The sequence below is a fragment of the Haliotis cracherodii genome, unplaced genomic scaffold (assembly GCF_022045235.1).
Source record: "Haliotis cracherodii isolate W230 unplaced genomic scaffold, xgHalCrac1.p SCAF_2, whole genome shotgun sequence".
In the NCBI taxonomy this organism is placed as follows: Eukaryota; Metazoa; Mollusca; class Gastropoda; order Lepetellida; family Haliotidae; genus Haliotis; species Haliotis cracherodii.
Window position 1 is genome coordinate 32,902,409 of NW_027266275.1, and position 22,123 is coordinate 32,924,531.

General features: G+C 42.7%; 1 protein-coding gene across 2 annotated transcripts in view; it reads right to left on the reverse strand.

Annotated features, from left to right (window-relative positions):
* Nucleotides 1–235: 235 nt before the first annotated feature.
* LOC139468005 (cholesterol transporter ABCA5-like) overlaps nucleotides 236–22,123 on the reverse strand; it is a 58,104-nt gene continuing 36,216 nt past the window's right edge. The window contains exons 20-32 of one of the 2 annotated variants that reach the window (XM_071249653.1): nucleotides 20,542–20,673; nucleotides 19,630–19,782; nucleotides 17,868–18,005; nucleotides 14,687–14,776; nucleotides 14,281–14,487; nucleotides 11,342–11,560; nucleotides 10,196–10,368; nucleotides 9,917–9,992; nucleotides 7,134–7,228; nucleotides 6,005–6,124; nucleotides 4,192–4,433; nucleotides 2,626–2,681; nucleotides 236–654 (exon numbers count right to left, since the gene is read on the reverse strand). In XM_071249653.1, coding sequence (XP_071105754.1) covers nucleotides 511–654; nucleotides 2,626–2,681; nucleotides 4,192–4,433; nucleotides 6,005–6,124; nucleotides 7,134–7,228; nucleotides 9,917–9,992; nucleotides 10,196–10,368; nucleotides 11,342–11,560; nucleotides 14,281–14,487; nucleotides 14,687–14,776; nucleotides 17,868–18,005; nucleotides 19,630–19,782; nucleotides 20,542–20,673 — 1,845 coding nt within the window. In that variant the 3' untranslated portion in view covers nucleotides 236–510. Of the gene's footprint in view, nucleotides 655–2,625; nucleotides 2,682–4,191; nucleotides 4,434–6,004; nucleotides 6,125–7,133; nucleotides 7,229–9,916; nucleotides 9,993–10,195; nucleotides 10,369–11,341; nucleotides 11,561–14,280; nucleotides 14,488–14,686; nucleotides 14,777–17,867; nucleotides 18,006–19,629; nucleotides 19,783–20,541; nucleotides 20,674–22,123 lie in introns of those variants that run through there. The other variant, XM_071249654.1, reaches the window with a different exon arrangement.

Sequence of the window (22,123 nt, forward strand, 5' to 3'; positions counted from 1 at the left end):
GTCAAGTATAAAGTGTTTATCTCTTGTTGAACATATCATTGCTGTCTAACAGTATACAGTGAAACGTAATCAACTGATATCCTGATATTTATCAAGATATCCTGGAATGTATTACTTTCTTAAAATGTGACTTAGACCAAAATTAAGTCCCAGAAATAAAGTTATCTCATTTAAAAATTTAAATCCACAAAATAAAAGTCAAATTCAAATGGAGCCCAGAACAATGCTTAATTCCAGGCTTGAATTGGACTCCTCCCAGAAAATCACATTGCCTTATATACATATACATTGTACAATACATGTATAAAGTTATCAGTATTACTGACTTGTCACTGTGAGGCCAGCTGAATATGACTTCCGTCATGTTGCATGTACTTCTCTGGCAACAGATAGTTCATGATTGCATGGTACAAGTAGACCACGACAAAGGCTTTAAAATGCTTGCTGAGTCTTCTGCACTACAAAGTGCACCACCAAGCTAAGATGTTATCGAACTCCATTGGTCTTGATTCACATGCGCACACTGATGTTGCCTCTGCCGCGGCTGTCGCTGTCCCTGTGTCCTCCCGCATCAGACAGCTGCCTCATCAGAGATTTCGGCACATTGTCCTCTTCTCCTTCTTCATGCTGCTTCTTGGCAAAGTCCAGGAACACCTGCAACATTCAAGCCATTGTAGTTTTTCTTGTTTGATGCTGCACTCAGCAATATTCCAGGAATAGGGCAGGCTGTAAATGATCAATTCTGGATCCGACAATGGAGTGACAATTTTCGTCATTGGAGAACAATATCATACTATCAACCACCTGTGAAGATTCAGTAACCCATGCTTGCCTTAAAAGGCGACTTTGCTTGTCGTAAGAGGTTACTAAAAGGATCGGGTGGTCAGGCTTGCTGACTTGGTTGATGCATGTCATCCTATCCCAATTGCATGGATCGATGCTCATGATGTCAATCACTGAATTGTCTGGTCCAGACTCGATTATTTACAGACTGCCGTCATATAGCTGGAATATTGCTGAGTGCGGCGTTAAACAACAAACAAACAATGCTATCGACCAAGTCAACCAGACTGCCTGAGCTATTAAGTCACCTCTTACAACCAGTATAGCTTGCTCGGAACCAGTTCTACCCTGGAATTCCCACTAGTGTGAACAAATCTTTATGCTGCTTACAGTAGTCACTGACAAATCATCTGTCAGGGCAAGGCAAAAAAGTGATGAAATTATGAGCAATGATCCACACTATCAGGGTACAATGACCTGCAATCATGCACAGAGGACATGCCTGTCCCAATATTTGGTCGACTCTAAAGACAAGTGAGTGAGTTGGGTTTAACGCTGCTTTTAACAGTATTCCAGTTATATTGCGGCATGTCAGCTTAATGTGGGAGGAAAGCCCGAAGTGATGCAGGTCTCAGACGTTTACCACTTCGGTGAAACCCACGAGCACGGGTATGGTGCTGACAAATCTAGAAACATAATCGGGGCGAATTTTAAGACAAGGATAAGGTCATGGGGACATCCCAACAGCATCCTAAATGAAGAAATGCACACACGTTTGTAGACTTTGATATTTAATCATTTAAAACGTTGCTCATTGTGCCTGTTTAATTCTCTTATCCCTGGCCTTTCACAAAGGATAAACCAAAATTAACTCAACTGGATATGGTATCTAATAGGTCAATCTGAAACATTTTTATCCTTTTTCTCTCTGTCCCATCTTTTACAAAACACTCTGCAGCGTTCGAAATACCTGCCTGCCCGACCGTCCGAGACGGGTTGATTTCAACTCGGGCTACCAGATTTTCAAATCCCCCTGCCCGACGGTCGGGTTATATTTCATATGTGTAAATATTCTAAATATTTCCCGATGATAAGCATTAATTCACATGTAAAGATGAATGATAAAATGTAACCAAAAAACCATGTAGCTTTTAGACAACCTAAAACTTAGGCCCTATTTAGGAATAAGGATATTTACATGATGTATTCTAGGATATTAAATACAAATCTGTCCTAAAAAGTGTTTGCTATTTCTTTTCTTGCATTACTTCATGTTCCATGAATTCGATTTAAAGTTTTGATTAAATTATCCAGAGAAACATATGATTATAGTGGGCAGGCAGGTTTTGGTCAGGGCTGGCAAGTATTTCAGCTAGCCCGTCCTGTGGTCTGGCTGAAATCTTTGGGAGTTTCATACCCTGCACTCTGTAAAGTCATTCAGGTGTCAAATGTTTAACCTTTGATGAAACCCACGAGCGGTATGGTGCTGACAAACCTAGCAACATAATCGGGGTGAACCAGATTTCAAACCCAAAGGATGCAACTCTGCACAGCGAATTGCTGCACCTAAGACGACTGGGCCAGCAGTGCTCCCGTGGATGACTGAAGGGAAGATAATCTTGCTTCATTGACGAGCTGGAGTCCTACTCTACTTACTGGGGCGGTGTGGTAGCCTAGTGGTTCAAGCATTTGCTCAACATGTGGAAGTCCCCTGTTTCATTCTCCACATGGGTACAATGTATGAAGTCCGGTTCTGGTGACCCCACAGTGATATGGCTAGAATATTTTTACAAACGACATAAAACCTAACATTCTCACTCACTCACTCACTCCTGTACTTACCTGTTCCAGAGTGGACTGACTGAAACTGTACTCCTCTACATCATGGGTTTGTTTAGCTGAGGAAAGAAGAAGGGTTAACTATCAATCATTGGCAAATTACATGGCAGATATTCAATTATAAGTCTGGGAAATATATACTAGGCTGGCTGAAATGTTCTAAGCCTAAGTGGGATATCTCAATCGGATTGAAACAAACTTTTGCCACCTACAAGTACAATCATTTAATGAATCATAGACATAAGAACTGCAACTGTAGTGTTATTATTGTCTTTGTACCAGACCATCTTGTGAACCTACCCATTGAAATCACCAGAAATGGACAAAACTGGCTATAGGGCAGTCATCAAGTACCTGCAGCTGAAAGAGCTAACTCCAACACAGATACATGCTGACATGGTCTCCACTTTATGGGATCATGCCCCTTCCTTTTCCACTGTAAAGAAGTGGGCTGCAGAATTCAAGTGTGGCAGAGAGAGCCTTGACGATGACCTGTGTCCAGGAAGGCCTTCAACAGCAACCATTCCGGAAAACATTACCCGGGTGCATGACATGGTGATGGCTGATCGACGATTGACTACTCGACATATTGCCAGTGTTGTGGGCATCTCTCATGAGAGGGTTGAGCACATTATCACCAACGAGTTGGGAATGTCGTTTTGAAGCAGATCCCGATGATTTTTTGGCCTGATTTGTAACCATGGATAAGACCTGGATTCATTACTTTCAACCAGAAACCAAAATTCAGTCTAAACAATGGATGCATCCGGAATCACTAGCCCCCGCAAAAGCCAAGTCAGTTCCTTCTGCTGGAAAGGTGATGGCTTCAGTCTTTTGGATTCCAAGGGTATTCTGCTGATTGACTATCTTGAAAAAGGCCAGACTATCATTTGAAGATATTATGCTGACCTACTGAGACAGTTGCGTGAAGCTATCAAAGCTCAAGTATCAAATGCTCACTAAAGGAGTCCTGTTCCACCAAGACAATGCTCCTGTTCACAAATCTGTGGTTGCCATGTCAGCGATCCATGATTGTGGCTTGGAACTCATTGACCATCCCCCTTATTCACCCGATTTTGCCCCGTCAGACTTCCCCCTGTTTCCCAAAATGAAAAAGGAACTGGTCGGTCGCCATTTTCCTTGTAATGACGTCATTTCCGCTGTGAATGACTTTTTTAGGGTGGCTGAAGAAAATTTCTTCTTTACCGGCATCCAGGCCTTGCACCATCGCTGGAAAAAGTGTGTAAACCTAGAAGGGGACTTTGTGGAGAAATAAATGAAGACTATCCACTTGATACGGGTCTTTCACAGTTAGGCTCAGAACTTTTCAGCCAGCCCTCGTATATATATATTCATATATATCAACGTTAGAAACTAACTGTTTTAGTCCACTAGTCCTTATAAGATAACATATATATAACAAAACCCTTAATAATGGCAAATTTCTACTGGTTCTTATGATACCTGAACTATTGGTCTGTTTGGCAAGGACTACAGGACTAGTCCCAACGTCTCTTCAACAAATATGTAGAACCCTCTTATGTCAACACATTTGATATAAAGACTCACTTTGTTCAAGAGATGAGAAAGTTTCTGATAAGGATTTGACATTATCCCTGGGTATCTTGTACTGTCCTCGTTCCTCGAATCTCTCCATACAGGAGGCCTGTGGAAACAGAGCTACAACATGGCTCTCCAAACTGTCCATCCTAGCCTCAATGTCTTCTCCATGTCCCCCTGTCTTCAGTTTCACCTCCAGGAGGTAGCCGCTGCCGTACTTGTCCTTCAGGTGCTGTGTAGGACCCAGACACCTGCAGATAGTGAGACATGAGAGTGAGACATCTGTAGAGAGTGAAACAACTGCAGATAGTGAGACATGAGAGTGAGACATCTGTAGAGAGTGAAACAACTGCAGATAGTGAGACATGAGAGTGAGACATCTGTAGAGAGTGAGAGATGAGAGTGAGACACCTGTAGATAGTGAGAGAATGAAAGTGAGACATCTGTAGATAGTGAGACATGAGAGTAAAACATCTGTAGACAGCGAGACACCTGGAGATAGTGAGACATCTGTAAATAGTGAGACATGAGAATGAGACCTCTGTAGACAGTGACCATTGAGAGTGAGACACTTGGAGATAGTGAGACATCTGTAAATAGTGAGACATGAGAATGAGACCTCTGTACATAGTTAGAGAATGAGAGTGAGACACTTAGAGATAGTGAGACATGAAAGGAAGACATCTGTAGATAGTGAGACATGAGAGTAAAACATCTGTAGACAGCGAGACACCTGGAGATAGTGAGACATGAGAGGAAGACATCTGTAGATACTGAGACATGAGAGTAAAACATCTGTAGACAGCGAGACACCTGGAGATAGTGAGACATGAGAGTGAGACATCTGCAGATAGTGAAACATCTGTAGAGAGTGAGACATGAGAGTGAGACACCTGTAGATAGTGAGACATCTGTAAACAGTGAGAGAATGAAAGCGAGACATCTGTAAATAGTGAGAGAATAAAAGTGAGACATCTGTAAATAGTGAGAGAATGAAAGTGAGACATCTGTAGATAGTGAGACATGAGTGAGACATCTGCAGATAGTCAGATACCTGTAGATAGTGAGAGAATGAGACATCTGCAGATAGTCAGATACCTGTAGATAGTGAGAGAATGAGACATCTGTAGATAGTGACCCATGAGAGTGAGACACTTGGAGATAGTGAGACATCTGTAAATAGTGAGACATGAAAATGAGACCTCTGTACATAGTTAGAGAATGAGAGTGAGACAATTGGAGATAGTGAGACATAAAAGGGAGACATCTGTAGATAGTGAGACATGAGAGTAAAACATCTGTAGACAACGAGACACCTGGAGATAGTGAGACATGAGAGGGAGACACCTGGAGATAGTGAGACATGAGAGTGAGACACCTGGAGATAGTGAGACATGAGAGTAAAACATCTGTAGACAGCGAGACACCTGGAGATAGTGAGACATGAGAGTGAGGTACTTGGAGATAGCGAAACATTAATGGTGAGACACCTTGAGACAGTGAGCATTGCACCGTGACGTCATGGCATTCCAGGGTGACGTCATAGCATTCACGTTGAGTGAGAGAGAGAGTGCTTCAGAAAATGAGAAATAACATTTGTATTTTACAAAGTTAACAAACATATGTGTCAGATGAGAAGGTTTTTTTGAGTATTTCATGCCTGGAAATTTTATCATCTGAAAACCTCTAGTTAAAGCTGTCCATTTAAAATGAAATTTTAGGGTATACTAAAAAAATAACCGCATATCTGAACACATGAGGTTGAAACAGCAGTATGTTGTTTGGCAAAGGGAATGACTTGAACGTGTGACAAATTACTTACTCAATCTTTCCATTGACCATGATGGCGACTCTGGAGCAGAGGGCATCTGCCTCCTCCATGTAGTGGGTGGTGAGGATGGCGCCTCGCTTGGTGCCCTCGAAACTCCCACTGATTGTATCCCTGAAAACACAGGCTCATATGGTTACACAATATCTGAGTGAAAGGCAGATGCTTGCATAATCACAGAACTTGATTCTTCTGCATTTATCCTGGACTCCAAACCAAATGCTGTATTTGTAAATGTATTTTTTAAATATATTTTTAAACATGTAATGAATATTGTGTACATATGATCACATGTGTCTTGTTGACCTTATCCCAACTGCATGGATTGATGCTCATGACGTCAATCACTGGATTGTCTGGTCCAGGCATGATTATTTACACACTGCTGTCATATAGCTAGAATAGTGTGGCGTTAAACAACAAATAAACAAACAATAATGGTTGCATATTGCAATACAGTGTTATATTGTGTTCTATCATTGTATGCAATATGTGACACTTATATAAAGAATTCTTCTTCTTCCGTAGCAGGCAAATGCAATGCCAACAGTCAATGCAATAACATAATGCTAAGCTGTAAAACCTCTTTCTCTTTATTGGTCCTGTAATCAGCAAAATATTTCCACAAACATCAGATTTCTGATATTTTACTGATATTTGCTGCACATTTGGGGCTACACATGAACCTGCGAGCAGCTCCAAATAAAAGCCTGTTCTTATGTCCAGAGAGTGTTAACGAAAGCGCCACTGAATGTGGTGAGGTGGAAAGGTTTAACGTAACATCCAAGATTATTGCACTAATACAGCGACGTGCGTGCGGACCTGTGTGTGTGTGACAGCTAGTACTAGTCCGGATAAATGCTGATTTTGTAGGGCTAGCCCACTGAGATACCATGTCGCAGTTTTAACATGAATACGCCACTCAGACACAGTATACTGACTCTGAGCCGACCAGACCCTGTTTTAGCCCCTTTATGCTGAGCCCCAGGCATGGTAACAACAAGTACCATCCTTAACATCTTTTGGTATGACTGGGTTTGAACCCCGGTCCTTCCACTCTCTGGGGGGACGCTATACCACTAGACCACTGAATGTACTGGTATGATGAAGAGCAGCAACTGACCAGAGGAATCTCTTGGACTGAGGGTCCATCCCGGTGGAAGGTTCATCAAGCAGCACAATCTCTGGACTGCCCAGCATGCTGATGGCGTAGCTCAGCTGTAACCATGGCAGAACAAAAAGAAATGCATATGAAGATAACATGTTGGTTTCATGGTCATAGTGAATATCGAAACTGCTATGTCTTTAAAAGATGTCACTTTGTCTCTAAATTGTTCCACCACCACTTCCAGTCAACTTCCCCCCTCGACACATCTTCCTTTGCCCTCTCTAGTACACCACCCTCGACATGCCTTCCTTCTCCTTCCTAGTACCCCACCATCAACACACCTTCCTTTGTCCTCCCTAGTACCCCACAATCAACACACCTTCCTTTGTCCTCCCTAGTACCCCACAATCAACACACCTTCCTTTGTCCTCCCTAGTACCCCACAATCAACACACCTTCCTTCGTCCTCCCTAGTACACCACCATCAACACACCTTCCTTCGTCCTCCCTAGTACACCACCCTCAACACACCTTCCTTCGTCCTCCCTAGTACCCCACCATCAACACACCTTCCTTCGTCCTCCCTAGTACACCACCCTCAACACACCTTCCTTCGTCCTCCCTAGTACCCCACCAGCAACACACTTTCCTTCGTCCTCCCTAGTACCCCACAATCAACACACCTTCCTTTGTCCTCCCTAGTACCCCACCATCAACATACTTTCCTTTGTCCTCCCTAGTACCCCACCATCAACACACTTTCCTTTGTCCTCCCTAGTACCCCACAACCAACACACTTTCCTTCGTCCTCCCTAGTACCCCACCATCAACACACCTTCCTTTGTCCTCCCTAGTACACCGCCATCAACACACCTTCCTTTGTCCTCCCTAGTACACCGCCATCAACACACCTTCCTTCGTCCTCCCTAGTACCCCACCATCAACACACCTTCCTTTGTCCTCCCTAGTACCTCACCATCAACACACTTTCCTTCGTCCTCCCTAGTACCCCACCATCAACACACCTTCCTTCGTCCTCCCTAGTACCCCACCATCAACACACCTTCCTTTGTCCTCCCTAGTACACCGCCATCAACACACTTTCCTTTGTCCTCCCTAGTACACCGCCCTCAACACACTTTCCTTTGTCCTCCCTAGTATCCCACCATCAACACACCTTCCTTTGTCCTCCCTAGTACCCCACCATCAACACAACATCCTTCTCCTTCCCTAGTACCCCACCCTCAACACAACATCCTTCTCCTTCCCTAGTACCCCACCATCAACACAACATCCTTCTCCTTCCCTAGTACCTCACCATCAACACAACATCCTTCTCCTTCCCTAGTACCCCACCCTCAACACAACATCCTTCTCCTTCCCTAGTACCCCACCATCAACACAACATCCTTCTCCTTCCCTAGTACCCCACCATCAACACAACATCCTTCTCCTTCCCTAGTACCCCACCATCAACACAACATCCTTCTCCTTCCCTAGTACCCCACCCTCAACACAACATCCTTCTCCTTCCCTAGTACCCCACCCTCAACACAACATCCTTCTCCTTCCCTAGTACCCCACCCTCAACACAACATCCTTCTCCTTCCCTAGTACCCCACCCTCAACACAACATCCTTCTCCTTCCCTAGTACCCCACCCTCAACACAACATCCTTCTCCTTCCCTAGTACCCCACCATCAACACAACATCCTTCTCCTTCCCTAGTACCCCACCATCAACACAACATCCTTCTCCTTCCCTAGTACCCCACCATCAACACAACATCCTTCTCCTTCCCTAGTACCCCACCCTCAACACAACATCCTTCTCCTTCCCTAGTACCCCACCATCAACACAACATCCTTCTCCTTCCCTAGTACCCCACCCTCAACACAACATCCTTCTCCTTCCCTAGTACCCCACCATCAACACACCTTCCTTCGTCCTCCCTAGTACCCCACCATCAACACACCTTCCTTTGTCCTCCCTAGTACCCCACAATCAACACACCTTCCTTTGTCCTCCCTAGTACCCCACCATCAACATACTTTCCTTTGTCCTCCCTAGTACCCCACCATCAACACACTTTCCTTTGTCCTCCCTAGTACCCCACCATCAACACACCTTCCTTTGTCCTCCCTAGTACCTCATCATCAACACACCTTCCTTTGTCCTCCCTAGTACACCGCCATCAACACACTTTCCTTTGTCCTCCCTAGTACCCCACCATCAACACACCTTCCTTTGTCCTCCCTAGTACCTCACCATCAACACACTTTCCTTTGTCCTCCCTAGTACACCGCCATCAACACACCTTCCTTCGTCCTCCCTAGTACACCGCCCTCAACACACTTTCCTTTGTCCTCCCTAGTACACCGCCATCAACACACTTTCCTTCGTCCTCCCTAGTACCCCACCATCAACACACCTTCCTTTGTCCTCCCTAGTACCCCACCATCAACACACCTTCCTTTGTCCTCCCTAGTACCCCACCATCAACACAACATCCTTCTCCTTCCCTAGTACCCCACCATCAACACAACATCCTTCTCCTTCCCTAGTACCTCACCATCAACACAACATCCTTCTCCTTCCCTAGTACCCCACCCTCAACACAACATCCTTCTCCTTCCCTAGTACCCCACCCTCAACACAACATCCTTCTCCTTCCCTAGTACCCCACCCTCAACACAACATCCTTCTCCTTCCCTAGTACCCCACCCTCAACACACCTTCCTATGTCCACCCACCCACCACACCTTCACTTGTACTCTTGTCCTACACCCCAAACACACCTTCCTTTTTGTTCCTCCAGACAGCTTCTTGGCTCCTTTCTTAGCATGTTCTTCAACCTTCAGAGATGCGATCATGCTGAAAATAAAAACACCGCATAATTCTAAAACAATTAGCTTTGTTATGATGGGTTTGTTTTGTTTGATTGTTGTTTAATGCCACACCCTAGTGATCCTTAGTGTCACCACCCTGAAAAGCTACAACAGCAATTTATCATCATTCAAACCTACTTTATGGTTGGATGTGTTTTTCGTAGCCACATTTAAGATGAACATACATACCCATCTGCCATGGTTACACTGTCTTTCTGTGAGAGGCCACGAAGCAAGCCATAGAATTCAATGTGCTCACGTAGAGTGATCTTCTCCCATAATGCATCATGCTGGGCGCAATAGCCCATGGCTTGGAAAGCAGACGACATACTTGACCGTATATCGTGTCCAGCTACAATAACCTACAATTGAAACAAATCATGTCAATGTGGTTGTGTGTTGTTGCATTTTGTGCAATACACCGGCAATAGTCCAGTAAACAAGGGCAGTGGGGTAGCCTAGTGGTTAAAGTGTTTGCTCATCATGCGGAAGGCCCGGGTTTGATTCCCCACATAGTTACAATGTGTGAAGCCCATTTCTGGTGTCACCTACTGTGATATTGCTGGAATATTGCTAAAAATGATGTAAAGCCCTAATCACTCACTCAAGAAAATAATCCAATCTGGACCAGACAAACCAGCGATTGATGTTATTCAAGTACGATGACACTCAATCAACATGTCACTGAGTGTGATCACTGGATTCAATCACCTCAGATGATAATAGTTGACTGAGGACAAGTTCTAATCTGGAAGACCATGTGATGTTTTTATTTACTTGTATCAAAAACTACTGACATAACCTGAAGAATGGATTTCATCTAAATACCATGCTTTTGTTTTGTTTTGTTTGTTGTTTACACAGCAGTCAGCAATATTTCAGCTAAATAATTGAGTCAGGTCCAGACAAACCAGTGATTGATATTAAGATCACCAACAAACATTGTAAGGGTATAATGATAAGCAACCAACAAAATCCCATATAGTCAGTCTTTTATTGTGACAACAAAAGTGAGTGAGTTGGTTTAAGTGGTGCTTTATCTTCCAGTTACAACACAGCATGTCAGCTTGATGTTGGAAAAGTTGAAAAGGCATTTAAAGACATTCTTATTTTTTTGTATGTTACAAAAGTGTTACAAATTAAGGGTAATCCTCAAGGAAAGCTTGAGGAAGCTGATTTCTGATTGGCTAATGTTGACTTCTTGTTCGTCATTTCATTGTGCGGTCCCTGTAATGGGATTTCTTCAGATCTTTGTTTAGCGGTAGTGAGAACTAAGATCTGATTTTAATGAGTCATGAAGCCATCATTTTTTAAAAGGCTACAACAGTACAGTACCTTTCCCCTAGTGGGTCCAGTCTCGGCAATGATCATGTTGAGAGCTGTGGTCTTGCCAGCACCGTTAGGTCCCAGAAGTCCAAACACTTCCCCACAGTCCACGGCAAATGTTGCATTTCTCACAGCAACGTTGGTTTTTTGCTTAGTTTTCTTACAGAATGCTTTGATGTCCTTAGCAAATTCTTTCCTGATGTTCTGAACATAGGCTACAGGAGCGTCCTGAAAGTGGGACATCAACACAGAGATCATGCACTGGAAAGGGAATGGGAGTGTGTTCTCCAACACGAATCATTATTAATGTTATGGATCCTGAAAGCTTTTGCACTATTCGATGCATATGAATATATGGTTATTGAGTATTCGATGCACAGAGATTTTAACACATTTTGAAGGTTCAGTCAAGTACCTGTGTCTGAAGTGTCTTCACAGACATGTGCCTGTGTCTGAAGTGTCTCTACAGTCATGTACCTGTGTCTGAAGTGTCTGCACAGTCATGTTCCTGTGTCTGAAGTGTCTCCACAGTCATGTTCCTGTGTCTGAAGTGTCTCCACATTCATGTACCTGTGTCTGAAGTGTCTCAACAGTCATGATCCTGTGTCTGATGTGTCTCAACAGTCATGATCCTGTGTCTGAAGTGTCTCTACAGGCATGTACCTGTGTCTGAAGTGTCTCCAGGGTCAAGTACCTGTGTCTGAAGTGTATCCAGTCATGTATGTGTGTCTAAAGTGTCTCTACAGGCATGTACCTGTGTCTGAAGTGTCTCCACAGTCATATTCCTGTGTCTGAAGTATCTTCACAGTCATGTACCTGTGTCTGAAGTGTCTCTACGGGCATGTACCTGTGTCTGAAGTGTCTCTACAGTCAAGTACCTGTGTCTGAAGTGTCTCCACAGTCAAGTACCTGTGTCTGAAGTGTCTCCACAGTCAAGTACCTGTGTCTGAAGTGTCTGCACAGTCATGTTCCTGTGTCTGAAGTGTCTCCAGTCATGTTCCTGTGTCTAAAGTGTTTCCACAGTCATGTTCCTGTGTCTGAAGTGTCTCCACAGTCATGTACCCGTGTCTGAAGTGTCTCCAGTCATGTACGTGTGTCTGAAGTGTCTCTACAGTCATGTACCTGTGTCTGAAGTGTCTCTACAGTCATGTTCCTGTGTCTGAAGTATCTCTACAGTCATGTTCCTGTGTCTGAAGTGTCTTCACAGACATGTACCTGTGTCTGAAGTGTCTCTATAGTCATGTTCCTGTGTCTGAAGTGTCTGCACAGTCATGTTCCTGTGTCTGAAGTGTCTCCACATTCATGTACCTGTGTCTGAAGTGTCTCAACAGTCATGATCCTGTGTCTGAAGTGTCTCAACAGTCATGATCCTGTGTCTGAAGTGTCTCTACAGGCATGTACCTGTGTCTGAAGTGTCTCCAGGGTCAAGTACCTGTGTCTGAAGTGTCTCCAGTCATGTATGTGTGTCTAAAGTGTCTCTACAGGCATGTACCTGTGTCTGAAGTGTCTCCACAGTCATATTCCTGTGTCTGAAGTATCTTCACAGTCATGTACCTGTGTCTGAAGTGTCTCTACGGGCATGTACCTGTGTCTGAAGTGTCTCTACAGTCAAGTACCTGTGTCTGAAGTGTCTCCACAGTCAAGTACCTGTGTCTGAAGTGTCTCCACAGTCAAGTACCTGTGTCTGAAGTGTCTGCACAGTCATGTTCCTGTGTCTGAAGTGTCTCCACAGTCATGTTCCTGTGTCTAAAGTGTTTCCACAGTCATGTTCCTGTGTCTGAAGTGTCTCTACAGTCATGTACCCGTGTCTGAAGTGTCTCCAGTCATGTACGTGTGTCTGAAGTGTCTCTACAGTCATGTACCTGTGTCTGAAGTGTCTCTACAGTCATGTACCTGTGTCTGAAGTGTCTCTACAGTCATGTTCCTGTGTCTGAAGTGTCTCTACAGTCATGTTCCTGTGTCTGAAGTGTCTTCACAGACATGTACCTGTGTCTGAAGTGTCTCTATAGTCATGTTCCTGTGTCTGAAGTGTCTGCAGTCATGTTCCTGTGTCTGAAGTGTCTCCACAGTAATGTACCTGTGTCTGAAGTGTCTCTACAGCCATGTACCTGTGTCTGAAGTGTCTCTACAGTCATGTACCAGTGTCTGAATTGTCTCTACAGTCATGTACCTGTGTCTGAAGTGTCTCTACAGTCATGTACCAGTGTCTGAATTGTCTCCACAGACATGTACCTGTGTCTGAAGTGTCTCCACAGTCATGTACCTGTGTCTGAAGTGTCTCCACAGTCATGTACCTGTGTCTGAAGTGTCTCCAGTCATGTACCTGTGTCTGAAGTGTCTCCACAGACATGTACCTGTGTCTGGAGTGTCTCCACAGTTATGTACCTGTGTCTGAAGTGTCTCCACAGTCATGTACCTGTGTCTGAAGTGTCTCCACAGTCATGTATCTGTGCCCTAACTGTTCTGCACAAATAACTGATTGTTCCTACCTGGTCTGCACCAACAACTGATTGTTCCTACCTGGTCTGCACCAACAACTGATTGTTCCTACCTGGGCTGCACAAACAACTGATTATTCCTACCCAAGCTCCACAAATAACTGATTATTCCTACCTAAGCTGCACAAACTGATTATTCCTACCTGAGCTGAACAAACAACTGATTATTTCTACCTAAGCTGCACAAACAACTGAATGTTCCTACCTGAGCTGAACAAACAACTGATTATTCCTACCTGTGCTGAACAAACAACTGATTATTTCTACCTAAGCTGCACAAACAACTGATTACTCCTACCTGAGCTACAAAAACAACTGATTATTCCTACCCAAGCTCCACAAATAACTGATTATTCCTACCTAAGCTGCACAAACTGATTATTCCTACCTGAGCTGAACAAACAACTGATTATTCCTACCTAAGCTGCACAAACAACTGATTAATCCTACCTGAGCTCCTGTTTGAAGGGAATTAACCCTGTTTCTCTCCTCTGCGACGTCTTCATCTTCATCGCCGATGACATCTTGGTTGTCCTCGGGGATGTCATTGACTTTGGAGGTTCCCTGACAGTTCAAAGCCTCTTTGCTATTGCCACCTGTGCTTCGCACATCCAGCACCCTCAGCAAGACGTACAGCAAACCGCAGTGTACTATAGGCTGTGGACAGACAAAAACTGGTCCTGAAATGCTATGATCACATTGTTACAAATCATACATAGTTTATTTAGCAGGGTCAAAATTACTTCTGACATCCACATAGATGTTATTGTCATAAACTGATAATATGAACTTTAGTTTTATCCACACACTTCATTTGTATTCACAGGACAGATAATAATGAAACTAGTAATCTTACCATGAGGATTGTAATCAGAATGTTGCTGTCTCCTTGGAAGTACATCCCAAACTCAATCTCTGTTCTCGCGATGAGAGATACTCTGTGAATCTACAACAATGTGCACAACACGACTTTAAAGCCTCATCTGTGTAATAATTTAAGTTTTATGAATATAAACTGATTATTGTGTGGCACAAATCTAACTGTTGAATGCAAATGACCAAACCTAAACAAATGTCTGTAATTTTCGGATTGGACTGAAAGAATCACGTCGTCAATTTTGTATTTAAATATCGTTACTGTTACATTAACCGAAACTGATGTTCTGCCATAAAAATATACAACACAATACACTTTGACCACAAATGCATTGAATGTGTCACATGTACACATGACCATGTGCTTTGCTATTTAAAGCGCAACCGTAAATAAGCTCCGCCCACTGTGATTGATGCAGACGCCAAACACGATGGATTCGATTTTTTATGATAAAACTAAAGAAAATTTATTGATTTATATCTTGATATGGAGCCATTTGTTGTATCCATGGTTAGTCATTCAAGTTGATACGAAGTTTGACAGTCAATGGTGATCTGGTTCCCGTATGGTTTTCAAAAAACTTCTCCCGACACTCGGTTGTGTTTACATTGTCAGTCATTGTTCGAAACTAAAACACCGCCACCTTGCGGGCTATTTATAGTCAGGGTGGGACTTTAAGGAGAATTTGTGTGCATGTGTTGTTTGTGTGATAAAGCTTTAATCAACTTCAGTGCATGCATGATCAGATCGTTTTATATGTGCATCTAAAGGAATTTTCAACTCGGACATTTTGTATATAACTTGATGCCTTCAGAGGGTACCCGGGTAGTAAATTTAGACTTGTCCCAGCCCTATAGAGGTAGTAGAATTGTGAATCATTCCACTGTGAATTGTACTTTTTAAATAATCACATAAAGAAATTGATTTTAAGTGGTACCAAATTATGAAATAGCAGCATTCATTCCTAAACATGCATACAAATTGTCAGTGTCCCAGGTGATGCACTCTACTTGTTTTGTGCCTACTTACAATGTTGCAGTGTAAATACCTGGACGCATAACACCGCTGAAAGTCTAATGTATATGTTTCCTGTTTATTCAACAGATTGGATCAGAAAGTTGACACCCTAGATGAACATCTATGACAGTCATCACAAAGAATTATACAGCACAGAACAAGTATAAATCTAAATCTTGAACAAATTAATCAATTTGACTAATCTGTGGGAAAATTGAAATGTATGATAGTCCCTATCCAGTTGTCTTTAACTTCTATGACTGCTGGGACTATCAGAATGCAAATACGGTGAGGAAAACATGTATACCGTATTTGACGCCCAGGGCGATCTCAAAATTAGAAATAGGGGGCTATAATTAGAATATAATTTTGGTCCCCAAAAAACAGACTTGAAAGATTGTAAATTTTGTGGTTTATGCTGACAGCCTGAAATGATACAAAAGAAAACTCTGTGTGTATTATACACGACAGATATATTTTCCAGAATTTAATTGCCCATAGTTACAGGTGCATATAACACACGAGTGCATATAACACACGAGTGCGTATAATACACGAATAAATAAGTCTCGTGTACATTGTTCAATCGGAAGGGGTTCTAATTGGGATTGTTCACTAGCCAATGTATGAGCAAATATCGCGGTGGGCGTTTATTAGAGCGGGGGGGCTAATTACGTCAAATACGGTAAATCATTTGGCACTGCTTGCAAGTCATATTATGATGGTATTAAATGACATGGGTTTGATATCCAAAACATATGTTTCAATATAAATTCACAAAGGATGCCAATTTCACGCTTATTTCAACATCTTATCAAAACAACAGCTTCAGGTTGCCCAGCCAATCAAATCTTTCAAATGCTGAAAGGAAGGCAGTCATTGACTGATCACATCAAAATTCAGAGTATGTCAATTTAGCGACAGGAATGCTGAGAAACTTGAACATTAACCAATAACACAAGCCAGGTTTGAATGAGAGTATTATTTCATTTGGTCCTCGCTGTACTCTAACCAAATACCATCAAGAGTTTGCCACTAACGTGGCTATATCCCCCGCCCCTGTTGCAGAATTTATGATATAATTAAATCTAAACAAACCCTAACCTTTTTTAACTGAGGTGGAACTTGTCATGGAAATTTTAAAAAAAGAAGAGTTTGGAACCTAAGTCCATCTTGCTGCCATGGAAACATAAAAAAATACAAATTTCTAAAATTTCTAAATAGCAAAAGGCATCAGTTCAGCATGTACCTGACAAACCTGCAAAGTTTGATGAAAAAATATTGAACGGTTTATGAGTTATGCTCCAGAAACGAAACGTGACGGACGGACGGAGCCCGTTTCTATAACCCCCGCCAACTTTGTTGGGCGTGGGATAAATACTAAATACCAAATACCAAGTACTAGTTATAAGAAACAATATGAAATTTATAGGAGCCACTGATTACCTTTCACTTTAACTGTAAGTGCAACACCAATATCTTGACAGGCATTAGCGTGAGGGACAACTGTATTAGTGAAAAGATGGGCCGAGTGCAATCTCAGGATCGTGGGTTTAAATCCCAGTTCGCCCTGATTATGTTTCTAGGTTCATCAGCACCATATACCTGCTCATGGGTTTCATCGAATGTCTGAGACCTGCATCACTTCCCGCTTTAATCCCATATCAAGCTCACACACTGTGATATAACTTGAATACTGTTAAAGGCGGTGTTAACCCAACTAACTCATTCACTGATTAAAGTCCGATCTTTTACTTCTACACACAAACTAAATGAACATGAGTCCATGAGAGAGTATGTTTTACGCCTCTTGTAGCAATATGCCAGCAATATCATAGGAGGAGACACCAGAAATGGGCTGCACACTTTGACCCATGATGGGAACTGAACATGGCACTTTGGAGTGATGAGTGAGTGAGTGAGTATGGTTTTACGCCGCTTTTAGCAATATTCCAGCAATATCACGGTGGGGGACACCAGAAATGAGCTTCACATATTGTACCCATGTCGGGAATTGAACCCGGATCTTCTGCGTGACCAGCGAACGCTTTAACCACTAGGCTAACCGACCGCCCCTTGGAGTGATGAGCCAACGCTGCAACCACCAGTCTACCCTACCATCTCGCTGGGAATGTATTCTTACCCTGTCGATGTAGTACAGGCCTCCGATTAGGGCGTACAGTGGATTGATGACTGTCATGACGTAGTGGATAGCTGTCGCAGCGTCCGCCGACCCCAGCATGTCCGTGAGTGACACAGCGACATAAGGCAACAGTGTACCCTGAAACACAAGGAGCGCATGTGTCAGCCCTCAATGACAGCCAGAATTCATCATGCCATTATTTTGTAACATGCCTTGTATAAGCCGTATTATCAATAAAAAATAAGTGTCACACATGCATATCACCACAACTTTCTGTCAATTTCAGTGTACACATTCCGCCCCAAGAGCGGAAGTTCCGGAGTTCGATCCACGACCGCGTTATACCAAAAGACGTTAAAAGATGGTACTTGTTGTTATCCTGTTTGGCGCTCGCCATTAAGGGGCTAAAACAAGGACTGGTCGGCTCGGAGTCAGTATACTGTGTCTGAGTGGGGTATTCTCATTAAACTGCGGCATGGTATCTCAGTGAGGTAGCACTTTAAATCGGCATCAGTCTGGACTAGTATAAGCAGCCCCACAGCCACAGCCACAGCCACACAGCCACAGACACAGACACAGACACAGACACAGACACACACACACACACAGACAGACACACACACGTTAAACCCCATTTCACCTCACCTCAGTGTACACATGATCAGCTTGTTTTATATGTGTATCTAAATACTTATTGCCAGGGCTCATTTGAATCAACTCTTGAGGCCTACATCGGGTAGGGGTTGTTTTATGCATGTATCAAAATACTTTTTGCGAGAGCTCCAGTAAAACAATTACCAATCGGACATTTTGTACCCAACTCTTGAAACCCACAATGGGATCTCCAAATAATAGGGGCTTGGGTACCCGGGTAGTAGATTTGGACCTGTCACTGTCCTGGCTGATGGGTAAGTTCATTAGCAAATATACACAGTATTGTACACAGCAGGTACGACCAGTAGTACTACTTACGTCTAATTCCCTACCCGTCAACCCAAAAACACAAGTCTAAGTTGCCTTAGTGCTAAATCGGTGCTATCTAGACCCGTTTATCTGAAACTCTCGCACTCAGACTCCGACACACCTGTTAGCAACGAACTGCTGAAATCACTCATTAATCAGTCTCGTTAATCTGACACAGTGATCAGTGTACTCTGTGGTCATCTGCCTGCGAGTACACAGCCCCATGTTTTGATGCAAGACGAGAAGGCTTGTTCCTGCATATTAAATGGCTGCAGAGGAATTTGCTTAACAATGAACAATTAATCCTCTAAATAAACAAAAAGGATTAATCACATGTCTAGATTACCTCAATCTCATCAAAATCAGATCTAAGTTCTTGCTACTGCTGAGGATATCCAATGTTACATGTCACGTCAGGATTGACGAATGAAATGACTAGCTGGAAGTCAAGATTAGCTTTATGGCACTAGTTTCAAACTGTCTTTCAAGCCCGTAGCTGTAGTTCAGAATGCCCTGTATTAAGTTTTTCGAGGTTATATGATAAGGAAACATATTCTGCCGACAGGATAACATAATAGGAATATTTCCTATTTAATTATTTTATTACAACTTACATGTATCATTAACTATTGACTTGTCGAAATTTCGATCATGAATGTTGATACTATTTAATTTAACTAGTATCTGACATACTCGTTAATCTGACATAATCATATGCAACCAACCATGGCGGATTAATAGGACGTGACTGTACTAAGATTGCAATACTTTTCACATGTGAATGTGAGGATTTACTCACAAATATCATGAGATTGGGCAGCACTGCCTGACACGTCTCGTACGCATCGAAGGCAAAGGACAAGTTGTAGACGACAAGGATGTTGGCAGGGATGTAGGTGATGAACAGCAACACCAGTGACACCATAGCTCCGGCCGAACTCAAGGAAGCTACCTGCAACAACAGAACTCACACAATGATATACGCTTGTGTAACATTGCTTCTGGGGTCTAATGTATAGTCTGGAAGGTAATTTAACGTCTACTACAATATCTGAAAAACTATCAGACCTACTCCAGTCAAAGTTGGTATGAGATTATTGAACAGTCATACATAACTGGATATTACATTTAAAGACAATCGGTGCATGAATAAAAAATCTGTCTATTTAGCTATCACTATATTTCATCAACAACCAGACCTGTTCGTCACGGGTGGAATGAGCATTCATTGAAAGAGCCATCTGCATAATGCTACCCCTGTGTCACAGGGCTATATGACACAGTTGAACCAATCAATTCAACTCGAAAGGGTGCACGGGAATCATGCAAGCACGAATACGGTGTTAGCGTTGGGCGTCTCAACGTGCGTGATTCCTGTGCACCCTTTCGAGTGAGTGAGTGAGTGAGTGAGTGAGTGAGTGAGTGAGTCTGTTTATCACTGCTTTGAACAGTATTCCAGTTTTATCAGGGCATGTCATCATGCAGGTCTTAGATGTTTACCACTTTGGTGAAACCCACAAGCACGAGTACGGTGCTGACAAACCAAGAAACATAATTAGGGCAAACTTGGGTTCGAAAACCATGATCATATATGTTTCTTGCATGCCCAAGGGATGCAACTCTGTACAGTGAACTGTGGCACCTTAGATGACTAAAAACTAATATAAGGCCTAATTTTGTCGTCAATACAATGGGTAGAAAGTCCTACTACCGGCACGGCTCCGACAATGATGATGCAGATGACGACGGGGATGGCAAACATGGTGCAATTCAGTATAAACAAGGACGCCCAGTACATGTTGAAGGTGATGCCAGCCACTCTTTGCTGGCCTCGAGTTTTGGTCTGCAACAAGAGAAGAGAATTAGTTATTATTTTTTGGGGGGTCGATTTGCACTCAGCAATATTTCAGCCATATGACGGCGGTCTGTAAATAATCAAGTCTGGAGCAGACAATTCAGTGATTGACATGAGCATTGATCTATAAAATTGGGATACGATGACCTTCATCAACCAAGTCAGCAAGTCTGACCACCCGATCCCTTTGATTCTTACGACAACATATGTTACTGAACACCAATTCTGACCTGGATATTCACGGGATGAAGAATATAGCATATATGTACATAGCAAGGCAGACATGACATCACTTTGGTAAGGTATGACATGCTTCCTTGACAACTGAACTGCCTGCAGAAAGCAGAGAAATATTAATCCCGCAGAATATATACATAATAATATACATTAATGTCACAAGGCCAAATGAAATCTTTCAAGAAATGTACTCATATGCAATGACCAGACTAGGCCCACTTCCACAAAGTGATTGCAACATATGACTTTTGTAAGCCTATGTAAAACAAGGGCAGTTACAGTAGTTGTATATCTGCTCGAGGCAAGAGTGTCCACAAGCCTATATCAAAGTTTCTGATTGGACTGTCGATATGTGTGATATTTTATAACAGAAAAGTAAGAGTGAGTGAGTGAGTTTGGGTTTACGCCACTTTTAGCAATATTCCGGCAAAATCAAGGCAAGGGACACCAGAAATTGGCTTCACACATTGTACCCACGTCGGGAATCGAACCCGGGTCTTCAGCATGACGGACGAACGCTTTAACATTGTTTAACCCCAAGGATACCCGACCGCCCACAGAAAAGTAAGAGTAAAACCTAGACTTTGATGTAGGTTAATAGATACTCTTGCCACGGGAAGATGGTAGTTGTAGTGCTAAGATCGCTAAGAAAAGCAATGAGAGTCAAACATCGATGTTAAATATTTTTAGATATCAAAACCTTAGTTATGATAATTTGAAGAATACATCATCGCTATAATCCTGTATTTTGGCTGAGAGCACAATATAATTAAATCTTCAAATTTTCAAAGGAGGGCTTCCTCACTATCAACGATAATGAGTAGTTGTACCCATATTAGCACATAGCTGCCTATAACTCTCACAGGTTGGCACTTATGGTTTAATAACATCACTTCCGGTTTGTTTAAACACATGGCCAGTACAATACTATTTTGAAACAGGAAAGACTATGCCTCATACTACGTTAATATTTAAGTTATGAACACTTCTGGTTTAATAACATCACTTTCTGGTTTAATAAACATATGCCCAGTACAGACAGTGCTGCAGAGGTTGTCCATGGGTATATAGGAGGTGTATCAGGTATGAAGTCTCTAACATCTGTCATAAGTGCGTGGCTGAGAAAACCAATTGTTGCCCTTGCTGCACAGCAAAGTCAGTAAGTAAAGTAAATAGATATCTAAATTGAATCAATATTTCA